Below are 23,064 nucleotides of genomic sequence, written 5' to 3'. Positions count from 1 at the left end.
TACTTTGAGGTGTGTATGTAGAAGGCTCCTGGTTGATGATGATGATGATGGGAATTAGAAGTGGGGGTGGAGAAGGGAGAAGAGAAGGCAGTGGGGGTGGAAGAGAAGTCACCCCATGCTTCATGCTGCCATTTCACCCATAAAATTTTAAGTTCACTTGGTGTAACTCAAGATTATTTTCTTTAAATCAACACTGCACTGCATTACATATTGTCAATATGTAAAATAAATTTCAGAATGACCAATAATTGTACTGTAAAAATGTAAAAATAGTTTATGTTCAAGAGTCTCAAGCAAGATGCTTCCTCCACTGAGCAGACACAAACTGACGCCATTCTGGGCGAGTCAAGTGGCTGTTTGGCGAGCTAAAAACTAGTTCCCTGTACTTCAATTATGTTAAATAATTGTTAAAAAGACAAAAAAATTTAATATAAGACTTGGAAAATTATTGAATAGTACAACCTTCTTGATATTTACTCAAATGGTAACAGATTTAAGCCCTAAAACCGATTACTATATTGGCGGACTACTACACCAGCTAGTGAGCAGGCGAAAACATGTTGACACGATTTCGTAAGGATTTCGTGAATCAAATTTTTGTTTGTTAACCGAGTTGAAGATTCTTATGGAAGGTAATTCGTTAACCGAGGGATCACTATACATTCATTATTTCAAACATGAGCACGGTCGAAGTTTATGAGAAATCTTCACATGAATTAACTGATAAACATTGGTAGTAAATTCACGCTTTCGGAGGACGCATTTAATATACAGTATATGTACTTATTTTTACCCACAATAAGGCATACCAAGACAAATTATGTATCAATAATGCTATATTATGCAAAGACTAACATTTTAAAAGATCAGATTCACACTGAAATATTACACGGCCTCTGAAAGTTGATGGATGAATGAGAGACTTGGCCACTCGAGCGAACAGCCGTCAGCAGAGGCGGGAAATATGACTGCAGATGACTTCTGGACTTTACCAGAGAGCTCTCTGCTTAACTCCAATGCTACAATATGCTGTCTACTCTCGTATTAACAGTAATATAGTTTTAATGATCCATAATTTGTCGTAGTATGCCTTATTGTGGGTAAAAATAAGTATACTGTATATTAAATGCGTCCTCCGAAAGCGTGAATTTGTTACCAGTGTTTATCAGTTAATTCATGTAATGATTTCTGATAAACTTCCACCGTGCTCATGTTTGAAATAATGAATGTATGTATCTTTATATAATTTAGCTAAATATCTTTCTCATCAGAAACGGTCATCCCAACGATTATCAATAAACTCATTTAAGACGAAATCAGACAGATTTGCAACAAACAATCAGCTGTAACTCTTTAAGGTGGGGCAGGGCATCTCTTCTCAGCTTGGAAAAAATGCACTATTGACACAATTTCACTGATAAACAGTGATTAGAGCATCACCATTACTGTCATTACATATTAAGCACAGGGTCAATAGCAGGGTAAAGCCTGCAACTTGTAACCCATAATGTCAAGAATTCAAGAAAAGGTATGATGCCGAGGCAAATGTATCCTACATCAGGGGTGGACACAGAACAGCTCAAAATTGATCTGACCTTTATTTATGACCTTGACCTTTGATGAAGGACAGGTTCTTGTCCACAATAATATATATTACCTAGTAGTGAAACCCATGATTATTAAGTTTAATATGTTTATTTTCAGTTGTTGAGCAGTTACAAAATGAACACAAACATAATGAAAAGGCAAAATATGTATTGGGCAAACATATGGACAGAAAAATGCAATCAAGCATTGCCCAACAATTTTTTTGGGTAGAGATAATAAAAACACAAGTCTAAACTCCATGATATCCCCCCCCCCCCCGCCCCGGAAGAATACTTAATTATATACAGTAGTACATAAATGTATAGAAAATGACCTTTTACATGATATTCAACACGGTAGGGACACAGTTAAATAATGGAGCAAAGATGTTATAACATGGAGAGAGCATAATACACACCCTATTAAAATATCAGATGGCATAGGAAATAGGGCAAGTAACAAATGAGAAGTCAAAGGCTGTAATGGTACAGTCATAAAAAGGAAAAAAGTCACAGTGCAAAAAAATATGAGGAATCAATTGGAGATGAAAAAACATGTTAGAAGGATGCAGAGGTGTATGGGTGCACTGGAGCAGATGTATTGGGTCAAGGGAGACTGCTTACATCATGGGGGGAAAAAGTGAAAACAATAAATTAAGAGATAAACAGGGGAGGGGATATGGGGAATAAAGCAGGCAAGTTAAATTTATAATGATAAGTTGGATTAAAAATTCCTATTTTGTGGTCACCCCCTCATAGGTAAGTTCCCAGGAGTGAAACATTATATATAACACAAGATATAAAGATATGTCTATGGGCTCTTAATAATAGTAAAGATGACTGGATCCCTTCTTGCTTCCTGAGATACAGTACTACCATGTACACCCGCTAATAAATTACTTGGCATCCGTGTCATATTGTATTACGCCATAAGGGTGCCGAATAGTTTTTTAGTGGGTGTACATATACATAACAATGCCTCCCCCTTTTACTCTCACTCAGTATGCACAAACTAGGTTGAGACATAAATCTTCCACAACCTATCAGTATATACACAACCACACCTGCTCTCTCTTTCTAAATCTCCATCACCCTGGCTCTTTCACCCTTAAGCATTGGGTCTATGACTGAGAAATGTGGACTGACCCCTTTTATCTTTCTACCTCTTCCATAACCCCCACAACTTGGGCATTTACCTTAGTCATGTTTGCATTTTTTAAAAAGAGAGAGTCCAGAACATAATATTCATATCTAATGATGAATTATAGTACAGTATGTACAAGTAATGAGCTGAGGTAATATACAACTTATTACGTAAGTAATTCGTGCATTTATGAAAGTTAAATTTAGAACTTAAATTCTACTAACCTTAGTCCTTGCATCCTAGTGCACAGCATGCAAAGCATTGCAGACCATCAATACATGGAGCCAAACTGTACATCTAAAACATTCATCAAGAAAACTTATAAAAAGGATTATGTTGATGCAATTCATATTTTATTTTAAGAGAGCTGTCACAGGTGTTATGCAGGCATGAGTTAACAACCTTGTTTGTATACACCCATCCTTCTTAAATCTGGATAATTTATGAATGAGAGAAGTGGAGAGTCATTAGCAGTGATAGAGAAAGAAAGAGTAAGTGAGTAGAAAATAAAAGAATGGAAAGAAAGATTGTTAAAGAGATGAAGATTCACAAGGGAAACAGGAATGGAGTGAAAAAATAAAGAAATACATGATTCAAGACACACAAAGAAAGATATTTATTGCATACAAATGCAAATAAAATACTTTATTCCCCAAACAAACTGACTTCTTCTGGATGTAATTTTAACGGTGCACAGTAATATCAGTCTATAATTCTTTAATTTATTTGAAATTATCAAAGTACCACATCTCATAAATAGCATTTAGTTATTCAAACCAATTATTTGTAAATACAAATCTACCTCCCTATCTACATAATACAGACCCTTTCTGGCTGTATAGCTTGAAAGCTTTATCACATTTTCTCACACCAAACCTCAGATATTTCTGTTAACATGCAAACTCTTAATTTCATGCTTATGTTTTACCTTCAATTTCCCTATATATATTCACTATTCCTACTCTTCTAAGTGATACACTGTATTCGTCTTGCATCATTTTCCAAATTTATTGAACCCCTGCACTCCATATTATACTCAATCTATCACTACTTGTACTAAATTGATACTGAATTTCTCTTTATTTCTAATCATAACAAAAACTTCTACATTCCTATCACACAATAGACAATATCCCTCATTTCATAACAATAACTTAATAACCAAATTCCCTCATTTCATAATAAAGTACAGTACAGTACTACATTAATTTAAAAAATAAAAAAGAAATATCTGTAAAAATTAAGTTCTACTGTTATTAACTGAACTAGTAACATGAATGATTTAATAATTAAATTGCAAAATACTCAAGCATGATTCTAACTCTAAATAAAGGACTGAATATACAGTAACAAGTCATATGATTTATGTTTCAAAGCAACCTGTACCTCAGCAAACATGAGATGCACAATGAACATCTTGCCCTCATAGTTCAACTTCTGGACATCTGCCCAACGAAAGTGATGTGTCTTGCGGGAGCCCTGAAACGTCAAGACTCCGGTGTGGTTTAGACCAAGATAAAGTTGACTTCCCCGATGATCCTGGTAATGGCAAGTTTTTCAATTAAAATTTAAAAGTAAACCATATAATGCACAAATTTATATATACATGTGTGTGTGTGTCTGTGTAAAAGCAACTCACCTTTCAATGAAAATCTTTGATTAGTCAAAAGTAATGAATCATAAACTGTACCACTTCATATTGGTTTGAATGGTCATGAAGTAAGATGATGTACTATAGTACTGTATTTCAAGCATGAAAATTTATACTTTCAGCCTAAAATAGAGGACAAGACTTTTGTGACTTGTTTTGAATTCCTAATTGACAAAGTCTGTATTGGACTGATGATATCTAATCAATAATCATTAACTAGAAAAGATATGGGTGTGCAGCCTTGCTTAAAACAAAATGAGTCTGATCAGCATTTTGCATGCTGTTCCAAATGAGAGATCTAAACTTTTATTTTTAGTTCATAGCTTGCATCTTATCATCTAATAAACCTACATTGCATCTACTTCATAATGGCATTTACTAAGGCATACTGGAAATAAACACTGATACTGTAAAAGGAGCATGAACTGCTTAAGTATTTTCCTACAGATCTACTGCACCCATATTAAAGACTTTATTATAGCCTACAATATTACCTCACGATCTTCAATCCAAACCTATCAAAGTTGAATAAATGAACAATCATTTGGATGAAAAAGTATGAAAATTAAGATAACTATACAAATGAGGGATTGATCCTGAAATCCCAGTGGAATTTGAGAATTAGTTTTTGCTTTCCAGTCATATCCAGGGACTGTATTGAAAAAAGAAAAAGACCTGATAGATAAAGCAATTACCATTAACAGCTGAAAATAGTGTCTGTCAGTCACACAAACACTATTGCACTCTATGATCCTTACTGGCATGGCCACACTGTGCCATTGTAAGGTCAACCACATCAGTTCCAGCTAACCTAAACAGCCCTAAGAGGGAGGCAAGAGGGAATCTACATCATCTGATAAAAGCACTGTTATGAATGAAATTTTGGGATTTCAGGATTGATACTTCACTTACAGCCTCATGCCTGGCTCAGGCAACTCAATGTCTAAAAGCTAGCTAGAAGGGGAAGAAATAGACAACTACACTATATTTTAAGTTCCAAGTGTTAATGTAACTACTGTATGCACCCCAAAATAGGAACAAGATTACTACCCAATGAACATACTATACTGTATGTCTCTAGGTGCCACACTGTCCAAAGTTGTAGTGGAATCCCGAAAAAAGACTCGCATGTCTCGGCTGCCTTCTGAAGGACATACATTACAGATAGCTCTTGTGGGAATAATGTAATAACCTACAGATTGCATGCACAAGATACTCAACTTGGCTGAGAACCTAATAGCCTTATTATGTTTTTAGTTACAGAATCTAGTAGCTACACACAATGAACAGTGATATACAGCAAATTCAAGGATTATTGACTTAACCCTTTCAGTGCAATCACTGTGACAAATGGTGGTTGGTAGGAATGCTGTCACCATGTAACACATTATGGGTTGTTGGTTTTTTTACTCTTCAAACACCTTTTGCATATTTGATATTAAAAAAAAATAAGTCAATGAAATACAAAAAAATTACAGATATTTTCTTCAGATGTAAAATTGACAATATCTTTAAAGAAACTACTAAGGAGTGTATGTAATGCAGTGTTACTTGTTTAAAATTCATCATTCTATAAGAAAAGAGAAAATCACTACTGTATATGACTAAACTATGACAAAAAATTAAATCAAATTAAGAGATTTCAAATATTTAGCTTATAAATTACTAAAATCTTATGAAGGATACAATACAAATGTTGCAGCACAGTAAAGGGCTTGTTAACCAAAAATCTATTTTACAAAATAATTTACAGTATAATAAATATGAATTTTAAGAGCATAGATTTTTCTTAATTTTCCACTCACAGAAAATTAGTACCGTATATCACGGCCTATAAGACGGAAATTGAACCTTACAAAAATCAGCCCAAAATTAGGGGTCGTCTTAAATACCAGGTATAAAATTCTTACCTCTTACATATTGTGGTTTAGCGTGTCAAGAGTGGTGATGGAGAATATCGTAAAACACTCACACTGTCCTACCACTAATTATTTTATACTGAAACTTATGTTAGGGAAGCTGGATTAAAAATAAGATTACCGGTATATTAAAATAATAAAAATGTATTATAAACCTAACATACCGTAAAATAACAACATACCCCGGTAATAAACGCATGTATGTTGTGTTGTTAAAGTAAGAGAAACAATTGAAACTGCAATTGTGTGTAAATGAGGCAGAAAGTCAGATCAGCAACCTGGGACTTGGTCACAATTTTCGCGATGCCATATAGAAGCAGGGTCTACCATTAGACAATACATTAGGCTTTCAATATCTTCCCAGGAGGTAGTATCTCCCTGTTTGGTAGCTGCCTACATAACTTTTAGTAATATTACTTTGATACAACATGATAAATTAGACAAACAATGAAAATAAACAAACAAAATTTAATTACCAAGATGCTTCCCATTGGCCACTGTAAGAGGGGGAGATAGAGCTATTTTTTAGCCCGTCTTTGTGTCCCAAGTGGCCAGTAATACATACCGGTATATTTACTGATCATAATACTTATCTCCTATAAATAATTCATTTAAAATTCATTTTTTTACAAAGAATATTCAGTAAATGACTGCGATAATTCTTGAAACTACCGACAGTGGTAGTTTTCTTCATGCTAAATTTAGGATGAGAATGAAGAAGCCGAAGTCACGTCATCTGATTCGGAGTTTGATCCTTAATGATGATGCAACCAAAAATGTATCAGGTAAACTTCACCTACCGGGTATAGCCTCCCTTTGTCAGGAAGCAGGTTTATAAATTAAAGAAAATACTTGCAGTGTGTTTAATATATTACAGTATATTATAAATAAATAAATAAACAAATAAATCGGTAAATCCATTTCAAGTAAATGAAAAAATTTTACTTGACACCGACATTAGTTCCAGTTAAATAACAGATGCTTAAGTGACGTCATTAGTGTTTACACTACACCAGCCGGTAACATTTGATGCCATTGCTTGAAGTGAATTGGTCTTATTTTAAATAACCAAGGATGTGTAAACAGCACTGGTCAGTGGGATGGTTGGTAAAGGACTACTGGGTCAGTAAGCTCCCAATGGCAAGTGTCACATTTGAGGTACCGGTCTTATACAGCAAATAGAGCTCAAAACCTACTTTTTAAATGGAAATTTTGGGGGTCGTCTTATACACCCCGTAGCCTTTTAGGCCGAGATATATGGTAAATGAGATTAAATTTGATAATCAGGCAACTGGCTTAGTGACTGCGTGAGTGGGGGTGTGAGTGATGAGTCTACTTTTTTTTTAAGAGGATTAGCCCACCTGGGCACAGGTCACCAACCCACATAGGGGCCTGAGGTGGGGGGAAAAAAGCATAAATAAATTGCACCATAAATAAATACAGAAATGGAAAAAAAAATCAGATCAAGAGTGAGATACAGTCTACTGTACTGTATATGCTGTGTTGCCAAAGTAAAAGAAACAATTGCGACCCTGCACTTGTGTGTAAATGAGGCATAAAGTCAGTCAGATCAGCAACCTGGGACTTGGGTCACAATTTCTGTGATGCCATATAGCAGCAGGGTCTACCATTAGACAACACATTATGCTTCAAATAATGACAGTTTTCTGAGAGCCTAAACTACGTATCTCATCTCGCATGGACAAACACTCTCCCATTACATTTAGACTGCGGGCAAGAGCAAAAATATTAACGGTTAGCACAAAAGTGTTTATTCACAGCATCTGTTCTAATAGTGTAGGAGAGATGAATTTAGTACCATAATGATCCTCAATAAATTCTTTTCCATAATAGATCCTTAAACAAAATATTTAAAAATTATATAATGCTGGGAACTAAAAAAAAAATTAAAGAAATATTGGTACCTGTACCAGCAATGATGTCTATGCAACGCCCTCAAAAAAGAATATATTGTACTGTACAGTACAGTCATCCCTTGGTTATCACGCCTAATTGGGACCGCGCCGAGTGCGTGATAACGAAAAACGTGACAGTGAAAGTACAGAACCTATGTGATTTATTCTAATTGGTTCCACGCAACCAAGACCCAACCCCAATTTTCCCATTTTACGACCATTTAGACCCACTAAATATATAGATAATGTTATGGTAAGTATTAGAAACACACATAAGCATGGCTAGGTTTATTACAAAGTGGTGAAAAGGGTACGCTCAATACTGTAGTCCACAAAACATGTAGCTATGCTTTCTTTATTTGAGTCCCCCATCTGAGGAGTACGTTTTCTCATCGCTTCAGGACGCCTGAGTCCTCCGTTTTCTCTCAATCTTAAAGTGCACCCGAGACTTCGTTATTCCTTAGTAATGACACAGACTTTGAAATTGCAACAGGGGTTGCAATTGTTGAGGCAACTTTGATATGTCTGATTACAGCAAATGTGTTACTGTCAATTTGTAAGTGAAAGATTTTATCCTCAATAGATGTAGGTGAAGCAAGGGGGTAACAATACACCTGGAGGCAACTGCCTGATAACGAAATTCTCGGCCTGAAAAATGCGCTATAACAGCAGGTGTGCAGATTTTGATGGAGGTGTGATAATGAAAATCGGGATAACCAAAGGGTAACTGTATACTGTATGGATAAATCACTAGTTGATAGAAGACTGCAGTATATCAACTCTGAAAAGTTCCACACACAGACTGAAAACCCAGAACCAAACCAACTGTGCATCTAATGAACAACTAGTCCTCTAAGGAAAGGTGTTCCTCTGGCCTTATGTTAAGAGTGTTAGTGAACATAAACACTTACAATATAAAAAAAAAAGTAAATAATTCTCATCTTTACACAACACAATATGGCACAGCCCTGTGTAGAAACTCCTGAACATACATGTCAATAGGTCAAATGCACTTAGCTTCTCCACAAATTAGTGTAGCCAGGAACAGTTGTTGCTCATTAAGAGATCACCGTTCGTTGTATAGGATCATTCTGCTTCGTGCTCCATGGCAGAGATGAAAGGTGAAGGAGCAGGCACATGTACTGAACTCATGACTCATTACCTCCCTGCCTTTAAAGGCAACTTCAGCTTCTCAGACCCACTTTTAAGAGAGAGTGCTGTCATAGGGGAGCTGTACTGAGCATCAGATTAGCCCTAGACAGTTTAGTTTAGGGCTCCCCTGAGTTCAAGAACCCCTAGCATTAGCAGGCATATTACTTGATGGATGTTTAATATGAATTAATGGTATATGCAATAAGCTGCAAAACTAAGGCAAAGAGATATATGCCAGAAGGTGTACGTAATTAAGATACGGCAAGCAAATTGTAAATTCAAACAGGCATACACTGTAAACTCTCTATACCACAACACTTTAAGAGAGATGCTGCTGTATTGGAAGATATTTTTTGTAGCATCAAACACAGTTGTTGAGTCATTTCCTTTAATAAACTTAAGAAAGCACAGTTTTGTATTTATTTCATCATGATAATTATATTGTTGTATATTAATATCCACCTTATCCAAAATTAAGGCATTACTTTCTATCAGTTCTGCAGTGTATAATATAATCTGAATTTACTTTGAAGAAAGTACAATAAAGGAATATTTTTCATTAGAAAAAATCCTTACATAAAACACTTGAGTTTGTGCCTAGCTGGGATATTGTGAGGGAACTAGGAAAACACACAGTGGACTATGTCTAACCTTAGGAGGCCATGCTGTAAATTAAAAGAAGGCACAGGCATAAACTACGTATCTTGTATTACTAAGATACCACAAAACCAGTTCAAAATACTGTAAGTAAAAACAGGGTTCATATCCGTCATATGCATAAAACTACTGCCTCGGTAAGCCTTTAGCTTTTATCCGTATCTGAGCATACAACTAGGCATTATTAACTTCTACATTAAAAAACACTTAGAAACAAGAAAATTTTCAGAATACTGTATTATACAGTACATCTAAATCATCCTTACTACTTTTAATATTTACAAACAATAAAATACATTTTAGATTCTTTTGAAACTGTGTGATGGACAAGAGGAGGTGTACATAACAGTGTTGTCTGGAGGGTGATACAACTGACAAGTTAGCCGTCCTCAAGCTAAGCCTTGCCTAGTACAGTACACCATGGATGAAAAAATAACAGAGAAAGACTTTAATTACTGTATAATCACATTTTCTTGTAAAGATTATCCATCAGTACAAATTTGCCTCCTTTAATAGGGATCCAGTTAAAATGTACTTCACAAAAATCATTAAATACTGTAACTTGCTTAACTAAGTGCAATCTTACTGGTCACAAAGTTCTCAACGCCTAATTATATAAAAAAAATGTAAAAGTAAGAAAATGATTTAGATCTTGTTATATCTTTATAAAGGCAAAAACAAAAAGTAATAATAAAAAATTGTAATTCAATATACAAAGCAATAAACCACTATATAAAAAAACATCATACAGTAATAATAATTTGCAGAAAAGTGCTTATAAATCTAAAAGATAAGCCACTTATAAGAAGCTTCATAACTACTTAAATAATCTGCTGCACAGCTACAGTAATCAAAATGGTATTAGTATTAATTTTGTAAGAGATACCTACTGTATCAATCTCCTGATAATTTGCATGGGTAGATGAGATAGGAAAAGAGAAAAAGGCAGTTTTACCTATTTTTTCTCTATGAAAATATACAGTAATTTTATAACACATTAAGAAGTTATACAGTATAGTCAGGTTTTACGCAGTTAATTAAACCCATGGAAGTCCGCTTATAAAGCGAAAAGCGTAAATAAAATAACAGAACCTATGGGATTAATTGAAATAGAGACTGGGCCGACTGCCAGACTCACCTTTTTTTGGCTATCGCCGACACAATACTGTACATTGTAGTAAAAACAACATCTTAATTTTATGATGGTGGTTCAGGGCCTCTCGGGGGTGGTGGGGGTCCAGCGGAAGCCATTGTGTAGAAAGAAAAAAAAGCACTGGTTCCTGGGCACGAGTGAATATACGTGGAGACAGTGAGACTAGCGCAGCGGCGGAGAGCGTGGGTGGCGGGGGTGGCAAGGATGCCTAGACCAATCACAGCGCGCGGCAAAAGGGGTGCGTGGGTGGTAAGGAAACGTGGTCCAATCACAGTCTGCGACATCACCGGCGCGAGTCTGATGTCAGCGCCCAGCACCTCGCCTCGCTGCTTGCCGCATACATGATGAAATTTACTGTGTAAGTAATAATTATCTCTTCTGACAGGTGCCGTGTAAATGGCCTTCCGCGTAAAACCAGACTATACTGTAATGTCAAATTCAAATTTTGCTGGCATTAATAGCTAAGTAACTTGGCCAAAATATTTTAAAAATCTAAAGAAAATATTTACTTGAGGCCTGTATTAAAATACTCTTATCAAATAAATATAGAGACATCTGGTTAAATTAATTATATTCATCATCTAAATTCCATTTCAAGTCATCTCTGTAAGTACAGTATGATGAAAAACTCCCATATACAAGAGTAGGCAGCTAGTTGAACTCTAAAACTAACAGTGATACTAACACCAACACTTCATACACACACCACCTTCATGTAATACTCATCTCAACACTGCATACATTGTAAGCAACACAAACATCAACTTAGTCCTGTACATAAGAATCCAGTCAGAAGGCAGATTTCTCTTTTCCTGTTAGTGTAACATATGTGCTCTGCTATGGTCTTCCCCTTCCACAACACAGCACCAAGATTTCCGAGTGGTTTATCCCCACTGCTTCACATAACCCAGCCTCATCCGTCACTTTTTCCCAAGGCTTTTCCTGCTAAAATCAAGAGCAAATGCACACATACACTCTCCTACCATATGTTCATTCTTACTGTTGTAATACATGTGTTTTGCTCTGGTACTCCCTGTCACTTCACACAACCTAGTATTTCCCATCAGCAGGACTATCCTTCACCAAAAATCATTTGAAATGAAGCCTTTGCTCATTCATGCACACACATAGAGGTTATATTTAATCCAACTGTATGTGACAGTAAAAACAAATCAAGGAAATGTTATGATATCAAACACTTGCTCTTGGTTAAATGGCTTCAGAAATAAAATACAGTGGGCCCTCAACTTAAGCAGGAAGTAATGTTTATGGAAAACCTTTTCTATACAGTACAGGTATAAAGTTTGCTCAAGACACTTAATTTCTTATGAGAAAAAGAGGTTGCGTTCCTGAACTTCCCAGATCTATAAAACGTGTTACCACTCCCTACTACCCCACCTTTCACAAATATTTACAGTATATAGTATATTTTTTAATGGTATGACACTTATACATTATTCAAACCCATTCATTATTACACAATAAAAGGGGTCCCCAGGTTACGAACTAGTTCCTTTCCTAAGGACGTTCTTAAGTCGGAAATGTACCTAAGTCGGAACACATACCAATGTACACTATATCATAGCCTAAGTCCTTTTATACATCTCGAATCACTTAATTTAAGAAAAGAAGGATTAATTGAATGTCAAAATACAGTGAAGCAAACTAAAAATTAAAGTTTAACTCTTACATTGAAACCTGGGACTCGCTTGTATGTAGACATGGGCATTTGTAGGAGTGACAGAGGCTATATTGGGATGGTTAAACTGAAACTTTCTCCTTTTTGTCATAAATCTCTTTCATTAATATCTCCATGAACCTTGGTGAATCTTGCTGTGTTGGTATCTTGCAATTCAAATTTAAACAATCCTTCTTCAATCAGCCTGAAACCATCTGCCATTTCTTTTGTAATGAATCACTTTGGTTCTGGGGTCTCAGCTTCCTCTACAGCCTCTGACAAAATTTACTTCTGCAGTTCAATCAGGTCATCATTGCTTAATTCTTCAGCATGAGACTAAAGCAACTGTGTGACATCATCCTCACGAATACCAAGCTGGAGTTAGTTTCCAAGGTCTAACACTGTCTGTATCACTTCCCCAACATCATTTTCAAAGCCCCTGAAATCGTGGACAAACTGGGCAGTTTTTTTCCAAACACCATTTGCCCTTATCTTGAACTGATTAAACCTGCCCCTACTAGCAACAAAATCTTCTCCATCACTTTCACCACCACGTCTAGCCTCCAAGCCAGCGTGCAAGCTTCTCGCTTTTTCCTAAATCAAGGCTAGACTTAAAGGCAGACGCTGTTGATTTTGATCTTCCACCCATATCACTAACAATATTTCCCCTTTAATTAACAATCTACTTCTTTGTTTTGTCATCACAGTTGAGTACATTGATGTAGATCCTTTTGCATATTCAAGAATTTTCTGTTTGTCTTTCAAAATTGTTCCGACCACTGACCGACTGAAGCCCAACGCTTTACCAATGACTGAGGGTGTTTTGCCATTTTCAGAACGTTTAATTACATCAACTTTCACTTCCATTGTAATAGTTTTTCCTTTTCTTGGATGCACTACTATCACTTGCATCAGGTTTGCATTTGGGAGCCATGATGAGGGCAGAAAAAGAGAGTTAAAAAGCGAAAAACAACAGTTTGCACTTGATCACGTACAATGAAAGACAAAAGTCGTGTCGTAAAATTTGGTGAAAACATATGCTGAAGGGCTAAACTTTTAGTGCACTCTGCCTTGTGGTAGGGGGCTCTCATAATGTTTCACGAGTTATATTTAATCTTCGGACAAAACTGCGACATGATTTTTGTCTTTGACTGTACACTAATGTGGCGAGGGTAAAGCTTACTGACGCTCCCTCAAGGCGTGTGGCTGGGCAACACATCACTCCCCACCCACTCCTCCGCCTTGCCACTACACCACGTAAACTAGTTCTCGTACGTAAATACTACGAACCAGTTGTACTTAAATAATCGACCTTATGGGACCTCATTCGTATCGGCGGGTGTACGTAAGTTGGGGACCCCCTGTACTGTATACATTATATTTAACAGAAATATATGACTAATAAACATAAGTGAAAAACATACTGTATTCATTTAACCTGACTTACACAGCTACACAGCGAGTGGTTTATTTATAAAAACTAAACAAATCTATATTTCTCGATGTGGGCTAATTTTTTCATAATTTATATATATTGTAGTACTATGTTTTTGTACAATACCCATTCGTTACTGCTGCAAGACTGTTTCCAGATGTGTAATGAAGAATGAGGTTGTTACAAATGGCCCAGAGCGTAATAAAAACAGTAAAGTTATGTCAATGTTTTGCACAAAGATTGAAGGAATAATAATCAATTTTAGGAAAAAAAGACTTCCCATCCATTTATATGAATATGTCAGTGTACCCCTTAGACATAGGTGTGTGAACAATACAGCTTGCAGCCCACCTCATAGTTCCAACATACTGTACATGTAGGGCAGTATTTTGTTATCTATTATACCTATTAAAGATTTAATACACAATAATTAATTAATTAGAATAAGATTATTTTTACCAATGATGCAAATGACTTGAATATTCTTCTGCTTTTATGACTAAATAAACTATGTATACAGTAGTAAAGTAGAGAGCCCACTATGTAAATATTAGTACTGTACAGGTATAATGGTATAGAATCTTGATGCCTTCTCCAGATGGCCACAGTTTAGTATACTATCTGTATTTATTTTCTGGCCAATGCATATGCTGGAGTAACGACTCTTAACTGTGACTTTTAGTACCACAACTCACATTATAGATAAAAAGTCTCATATTTAACATTTTGGGGTCTAAAAACATATGATGTATTATGCAAAGATCACAGAGACAGAATTCAAGCAAATTGAAGGTTTACTGTACTATTGAAATCTACACATTTACTTTTGAGACATTTTTAATTCCTGTTACCTGAAGTAATATAAACCTTAAAAGTTGTCCATTATATCAATAACTATTATAAAGTTAAATAAGCTTAGAATTATAAAGTTTTAAGGCAAAAAACAAACAAACACTGATGGGCACTGAATTCATGAAAGAAAGAAAAATTTGAGAAACAATTGGAGTGAAATATCACACAAATTGATCACAATTGTTTTTAAAATAAATCATTAAGATACAACCCTACGAATATACCTGTATACACCATATGATTGCATGATATTTGATAAGACAACATCCTGAAACATAGAAGAGTAAAAGCAAGATATGAAAAGTATAATATATTCTGTATAACTGATAATACCGATACTGATGAATTAGGTGAGGAGTAGAGAGAAACGAGTAAAAAAGATTAGAAATTGAAGAGCATAAAAAAACATACAATAAGGGCTGACTGAAAAAATCAAATTTTGTGGTTTTATTCTCTTGTCTTCGAGAAAGATAATGACTGACTAACCACAAGAATTGTATGGTTCACGACCTTCTACAAATCCCTCAATATTAAACAGACTACCAAGGGGTGACTGCCCCTATGAATCTCCAAGTGTTGGCAAGTGTAAATGAAGTTATGCCAGCCTTTCTAACCAGAAACAAAGCTTTTTAAGTACGACTGCTTTTCAGACTGAGAATAATTTATGTGATTGAAGACTATAAAGGGTCTTTATGTTTTTGTTTTATTACGGGGAATAGCTCACCCGGGCACAGATCATCGACCCACAATGGGGACTACTGGGGAGCAAAAAAATAAGAGAAAAAAAAAAATAAAAATAGAAAAGAAAATGATTACTGTATATTAATCTACACCACGAAGGAGCCGGAAAACCATCTTTTTGAAGTGAGACAGATTGTATGAGTATGGAAACACAAGAAGGCAGAGCATTCCACAGTTTGGCTTTGAGGAAAGAAGGTTATTCTAGCGTGACCGACATCCACAGAGAAAAGGTGGGCCACGTGGGCAAGACAAGTGTTAAGAGCCAGTGGTACACAGGATGCCAAATCCACTGAACATTGCCCGTTAAAGTACCTGTAAAAGAAAGAGAGTGAAGCAATATTGCGGCAAATAGAAAGGGAAGAAAGATTATTAAATAAAGAAGGAGAGTTAAGACAAAATGTCTTTGATTCCACCCTATCTAACAGTTGAACAGAAGAAGAGCCACCCAGATATGAGAGCAGTACTCCAAGTCAGGACGAATGAATCCCTTATATACTTGAAGCAACTGCTCAGGAGTGAAGTAGCTACGGCATCTGTACAGCATTCCCAGCTTTCAGGAGGCAGCTTTAGCAATGCTGAGGATGTGTGGCTTCCATGACATATTAGAGGAAATGGTGAGGCCTAGCATATCTATTGTAGAATTTGGCAGAATGATTGCATCCTGAAATGTGATTGGTGGGAGATCATCTAATTTTGAAAGTGAAATTGGTAAATACTATGTTTTACCACTATTGAATTTAACCAAGTTTCTATTTCCCCATTCGGTGATGCTGCACAGATCCGCATTGATAGATGTAATGATATCAGCTCTAGAAACAGATCTAGTTTGAGAATTAGGGGGAAGGGGAAATGTGAAGAAGAGTGAAGAGTAGAATCATCTGCGTAAGAATGGACAAAATTAGTTGTAGTGTTAAGTAAATCATTGATAAAAAGAAGGAAGAGAGTAGGTGAAAGAACAGAACCCTGTGGGACACCACTATTGGTAGAGAAAGAGCGAGAGATTGATCCCTCGACAACAACTCCCAAGGATCAGTTCTCAAGGAAGCTAGAAATTAGAGAACAAAGTGGGAGAGAGAGAAACCATGAGAGGGAAGTTTAGAAAGCAAAGACTTGTGCCATACCCTATCATATGCTTTGGAGATGTCGAGGGCCACGACGAAAGTTTCCCCATAATCCCTAAGTGAGGATGAACAAAAATGGGTGCAGTAGGAGAGCAGATCACCAGTAGATCTTGCTTGGCAAAACTCATACTGGTGATCCGACAAAAGAGAAAGGCGTTCCAGGTGACGGAGAAAATGAGAGTTCAGGACAGTTTCGAAAATCTTAGAGAGGAATGAAGTTAGGGCAATGGGATGATAGTTAGAGGGATTGGAATGGTTACCCTTCTTCGGGATGTATTGAACTAAGGCATGCTTCCAAGAAGAAGGATAAGTTTGGGTTTTGAGGCAAAGGCAAAAGAGGCAAGCAAGCACAGGGGCCAGAACTTCAGCACACTCCCTCAGAACACGAGGGGGTATTCCGTCTGGTCCATGCGCCTTACTCACATCCAACTTGGATAACACACCAGGAACCCTACGAGTGGAGATTATAGGAAAGTGCATAGGTTCAGCAGGAGGAGCAGAAGTAGGAGGGATAGAGTTGAAATCGTCTAAGGTAGAGTTAGAGGAGAATAAGGTGCCAAAGCAATTGGCTTTTTCAGGGGGAGAGTTGTCTATAGAGTTATCAGGTTGGAACAGAGGAGGCAAAGAGGGAGTGCAGAAGTTATTACAGATGTTTTTGGTTAAGGACCAGAAGGATTTTCTAGAAGAAGAATTAGTCAGGACAGTGGTCTTTCTTTTTAAAAAATTCCGCTTGGCCCTACGAAGAATAGCCTTACAACGATTCCTATAAGTAATGAAAGAGGAGTGGACAAGGAGATAGTTTCAAAACTTGATATGCCCTATATCTCTCCCCCTACATGCAAGAAAAAAGGAGCAATCAATCCATGATTGTAAAGTAAAATTTTTGGTAGAAGATGGGATAAATGCACTCATACCACCTTGTATAACCCCAGCAATGCTGTCAGCACATACCGAGGCATCCTGAGTGAGAAAAAGCAGCATTCATCTCAAGGAAAGTCAGAGAAGAATTCAAGCAAGGATTGCCAGTTTGCCCTCCGATAGTGCCATAGTTGGCGTTTAGAGGGGGACGGGGGAGGTGGTCGTGCCCAGCTCGATTTAATAGAAATAAAATTGTGATCAGAAGACCCTAAGGGAGCAGAAATTGAGTATGAGTAGTGTGAGGGGGTTAGAGGTAAAACAAAGATCAAGAATGTTAGTAAGTTGATCGTGTCAATCAGGAAAGCGTGTAGGGTGTTTAATTATTTGTTCCAGATCATTAAGTAAAGAAAAAGAGAGTGCCTCAGCTCCACCTGGATCATCCCTTGCAGAGCCAAGCCACTCTTTGTGATGTACATTGAAAACCACAAGTTGAGGATCTCGGTGTTGGGGTGTTTGGATAGCCATGACTTATGGCAAGAAGTAAGATACTCAAAGAGTTCTAAATAGTTTGTAGAGTTGGGAGAACAGTATAGAAAACAAGGAAAATAGTCATAGTTGGAATAAATATTTTGAGCCAGATGACATCATACAGGGAAGATTCAAGATCCGTGAGCCGAGCTATAAGTGTATGTGTGATGCAGTAGGAGCATACACCTCCCTTAGAATGGAAAGAGGTATAAAGGTTGTAGTTGGAGACTTGAAAAGGTTTGGGTGAAGCTGCTTTGGTCAGTTGAAGTTCAGATAGTAGTAAGAGGTCAGGGGAAGAGGTTAATAGATGGTGCTACACAAAATGAAAATTTGATCTCAGGCCGCGAATGTTGGAAAAATTAAGTGTAAAAAAAGCCGATCCTCCAGCAGCCGCGGTGAAGTCAGTTGAGGCCCCAGTAGTTTGATGATGATCAGGTCAGCCCTGGGGTCCACAACCTTCCCGACCAGTGGGACCCATCCGAGAAGGCCCCGCTTCAATATTATTGTCAACTGACATCATAGGAGAAAAAAAGAAAGAAGGAATAGAACATATCAGGAGTGAATACGTTTATAAATGTTGTGTTGTCAATAGTAAGAGAGACAATTGAGACCCTGCAATTGTACGTAAATGTGGCAGAAAGACAGATCAGCAACCTAGGACTTGGTCACAATTTTCGTGATGCCATATGGCAGCAGTGTCTACCATTAGATAATACATTATGCTTCCAATATCTTCCCAGGCGGTAGTACCTCCCTGTTTGGAAGCTGCCTACTACCTCAATAAACTTCTCTAAGTACTGTATTACCATTTCATGTGACTGCACAACCTGTACCCTAAACACAGAACATATAAACCACAAAAAAGACTTGAGTAACAAATTAACTATTTCAAGGCAAAAGTATGAAGAATGGAAGCTGAGGCATATTACAGAGAATTTATCTAATCAGTGTAGGAGATGAGCATTATGAAAGTCACAGTTGAAAAGGACACACAAACAAAGAAAGTTCTCAGAGGGATGACGCTTTGTGAATCAAATCATACAATAATGTGAAAGGAAAAATGGTAAAGTGAGATGTTGAGACAGAATGATCAGAAGAGGATGATAAAAATTATTTACATTTTCTTTTCCTTCTAAAATAATAAGAAAACTTTTTTATATAAATGGTTTAAGAGTAAATGTGGGGTCACCTACTTTTACAGGATGAGGATCAACACCATAAGTATCAAGGATGGAAGCTTTCTTGAGGAAACAGGTCTCTGCCATCAGTGGTGTATGATTCTTGAGGGTTGAGTGTAGCTCCATGATTTTCTCTTCAATCTTTGGCGTCTGCTTAAGTAGGATCTTAAAGTCACTAATGTAATTGCCATAATGTTTGGTTGGGTCATAATCACCAATCTCAGCTGCAACAAGACAAATTTATTCATAAGAATTTAATAATTTTTTGCATGCACTTCCATCCTTCTACTGTTCAAAGAAACACAAAAATCATAGTACAGCTTTCATGATGGGAAATGTAAAACAAGGCACTTACAATCATTTTCTTTAAATTAAGTGTTAATACTGCATGAACAGTGAAACTATATGAAGGACATAGTTAAAAGTTATAAATCTACAATGTGTCCTATGGTTAAAAATGATAATCCTAAAATATGTCATAGATAAAAATGAAAAATATATGTTGTTTCCTAAATTGGTAGTGAACACATATACTGCACAATAAATAATAAATAGTAATTAATTGCTCTTACAGTTTGTTCATGAGCCCAAGTAAAGATTATAATCTATTTTGTCATATCAAAGGTTGGGTTTCTTTTTCAGTCGTAACTGAAGGGCCTCTACTTTAATCTTCAATGCAAAGAATTTAAATAAATTTGGAGGACATCAAGTCATAAGTCAAGGCCTCCGATCAGGTTCAAAGTTAATCCTGTGCCATACAGTATATACTTGAGTATAGTTCGAGTTTTATGATCAAATTTTTAAGCAAAAATTATACATGTTTATTATTTTTGAGGTACAGTACATACTCACAGTAGGATAAACCATACCAGTGTCATGGGTTGTGTTAGGCTAACCCACGCAACCAACTCCAAAGTTTGTTTTACTAGAGATAAGGCACCCGGCGAGCCATGACTACGACATATATTTTCCATTAGTGGCATATTTGCCAGCCTATAGGGGGAGGCCATTGAGACAGTGCTGTACTGTTCATCGCCTCAAGCCCTAAAACCTCCTTTTGAGTAGTATCCCCTAGGCCATGGGCTAGTTAAGACGTCATCCCCATCCTCTCCCTCCTGAAGGGAACGGGACACCGCCACCCTGTCCTGTGGACCGTCGTCGACACGAGACTAAGTGTGTTAACCGAAGTTTGTTATCCCCGTGGAAATATCATGTGTGGAAGCCTGGTTGCGACAAAAGCAATCCAGGCTGGTCTATTGCACCTATGTGGTTAATCAAATCACACTTACCAGTTCTCCTTGCCACGACAACCGTCTACAGTGACTGCCAGTGACGTGAGACTATGTGTGGTAACCTTTTTTGTTGTTATTTCCCGTGGAAAGAAGTTCTTGTGCAGAAGCCAGGTTGCAACAAGAGCAATCCAGGTTGGCAGTAAATGTATCACTTGAATAATTAAGGCTCTGTTAAGTCATACCCATAGTAGAGTAATCACATGTGTCCCCAAGTTGAAAATTCCCTCTTTTAGAAGATTAATTTTATTGCAGCGAGAGCGTGAGTGACTCATATATCCATGCAAATTGTAAATCATTGTATGGAAGCTTGACAAGTAAATGTAAGTGCAATTATCTGCCCGTATCTGTGATCCTATCTTATTATTACTAAAGGTAATGACTGATTGGTTATGACAAAGATAACCAATAACTTAGATGGATGTTGGAAATTAATGGAACTCATTAAATCATCATTTATCAAGTATAAGCCATGGAATGTGGAGTGAACTTCTACGTAGGTACACCATAATCTCCTGTAAGTAACCAGTGTGAAGGTATCGCTACGGTAAGAAATATAAAAAGCACAATACAGTACTGTATATTAGAATCTCTACATAATAAAATCCATACTTAGACCACTACGACGAAAAACCATGACAACCAGAAAGCTCCTGCCTTAACCCTAGATTCTTTCTTTATGTTGCTACACGGAGAGCAGGACATCATTCACTATACAGTATATGCTGCTTTAAATCTACAAATACCTGATGCAAATGAAGATTTACTATTAAGTTGCTTTTCATTTGTGTCCGTTAACATCCCTGGTGGCATTGTTGCCCTCTCCCTACCAGGGAGTTGGTTATTTTTCAACTTGTAATTTAGGGTTAATATATGTGACTTCATTTTTTTATTGTGAATGTCGAAGCCAGGCAGCCAGCATTCCTAAGACTGCAACACAATGTGTACACAATCTTGTGTAATTATTGTTTTTTTCTATGCTTTCATTATTACTATTTATATGCTTTTACAATTATTGCTTATATATGCAAACGATATAAGCTTTGATGTTAGAGTGTACAATAAAAGCTACTTTTAGGTGAACCTAGTGAAATTTATAAATAGGAGTTGGAAACTAGCAGGAATTCAGTTTCAGTAATGGTAACACTGTTCACAGCATCAGGTACTGTGGAGGTAATGGAAGTCAAGGCAAGTTGGTGCCTTGCTACAAATTATGTCTATGATTATACCTAGTATTTCTCTAAAGTTAAGGCCGAAGTATACACGACGTATATGAAAAATTCATATTTTTTTACCCCAAAAATGAGGGTTCGGATACATATGAGATAGACTTATACACGAGTAAAATATACTGAAGTCATCACTGTAAACACTAACATTTTGACAGAAGTGCAAATGGTGGTTAGGTATGGAGTCATAAAAAATAGTATCAATTAGCAGTGAAATCAAAGATAAATGTCATAGTTCAAGGAAAAACTCCCAACTTTTAAGATAAAATATTCCCAAACTGGACAAAAAATTTTGACAAAATATAACATGTAGGTTGGACTCTGAATAAATAACTTATTAATTTTTGAAAAAAGTGAAGTACTGTATAGCACAGTGCGTAAAGTTCAAAGATATCTGTGTGTATAAGTAAACAAAACATCTCAAATACTGTAGGCATGTGGCCTTTGATGAAGCTTATAAGAGGGTACAGCATTGGGTGTTTGGCAAAATTTGAACTAATTTTGTAGATGCATGTCAAAGCTAAAGGTCAAAAGCTGATGGTAAAGGTCTACACATGGTGCAAAATATTGATCTGGTCTTTTGTTCTCTTTTTTTTTTGAGGGGAGGGGGGGTGCAAAGTCATCATCAATGTTTTACAGTCATTTCCCACACTTTCATGAATTAGCTGCAAATATTTGATGGCAACTGTTGGGTAAAACCAGAATGAGGTGTCCTCCACCACCGCAAACCCCTGGGTGCTAGCCCAGAAAATGCAGCAGAGACCCAGTTGCCATCAAGCGTGTTAAAAAAAAAATCAAGGGTGGAGTCCTTCCTAACACCAACCCACGAGGTAGGAACAGCTGGTAAGGCAGGGTCATAACTCCCTGAGATAATCAAAGACTCAAATTAATGTCATACCAAGCACCATGTCCCAGTTGGCATCTGTACTCCGTATTTCTCACTGCACTTTCCATTACAGTACTTACAAAATTACTTT

The 23,064-nt window shown here is 36.7% G+C and overlaps 1 protein-coding gene across 5 annotated transcripts in view; it reads right to left on the bottom strand.

Moving 5' to 3' along the window:
• Positions 1-23,064, bottom strand: part of LOC121853716 (FERM domain-containing protein 5-like) — a 44,013-nt gene that overhangs the window by 13,146 nt on the left and 7,803 nt on the right. For 2 of the 5 annotated variants that reach the window (XM_042348061.1, XM_042348056.1), the window contains exons 5-8: positions 19,585-19,793; positions 10,916-10,927; positions 4,117-4,269; positions 2,955-2,969 (exon numbers count right to left, since the gene is read on the bottom strand). In XM_042348061.1, the coding sequence (XP_042203995.1) occupies positions 2,955-2,969; positions 4,117-4,269; positions 10,916-10,927; positions 19,585-19,793 (389 nt within the window). The remainder of the gene's footprint in view (positions 1-2,954; positions 2,970-4,116; positions 4,270-10,915; positions 10,928-19,584; positions 19,794-23,064) is intronic. The other 3 variants (XM_042348058.1, XM_042348057.1, XM_042348060.1) reach the window with 3 other exon arrangements.

The sequence above is a fragment of the Homarus americanus genome, unplaced genomic scaffold (genome assembly GCF_018991925.1).
Source record: "Homarus americanus isolate GMGI-L3 unplaced genomic scaffold, GMGI_Hamer_2.0 scaffold13041, whole genome shotgun sequence".
NCBI lineage: Eukaryota > Metazoa > Arthropoda > Malacostraca > Decapoda > Nephropidae > Homarus > Homarus americanus.
The sequence above is the reverse complement of the archived record's forward strand: the minus strand, read 5'-3'. Positions and strand labels throughout refer to the sequence as shown.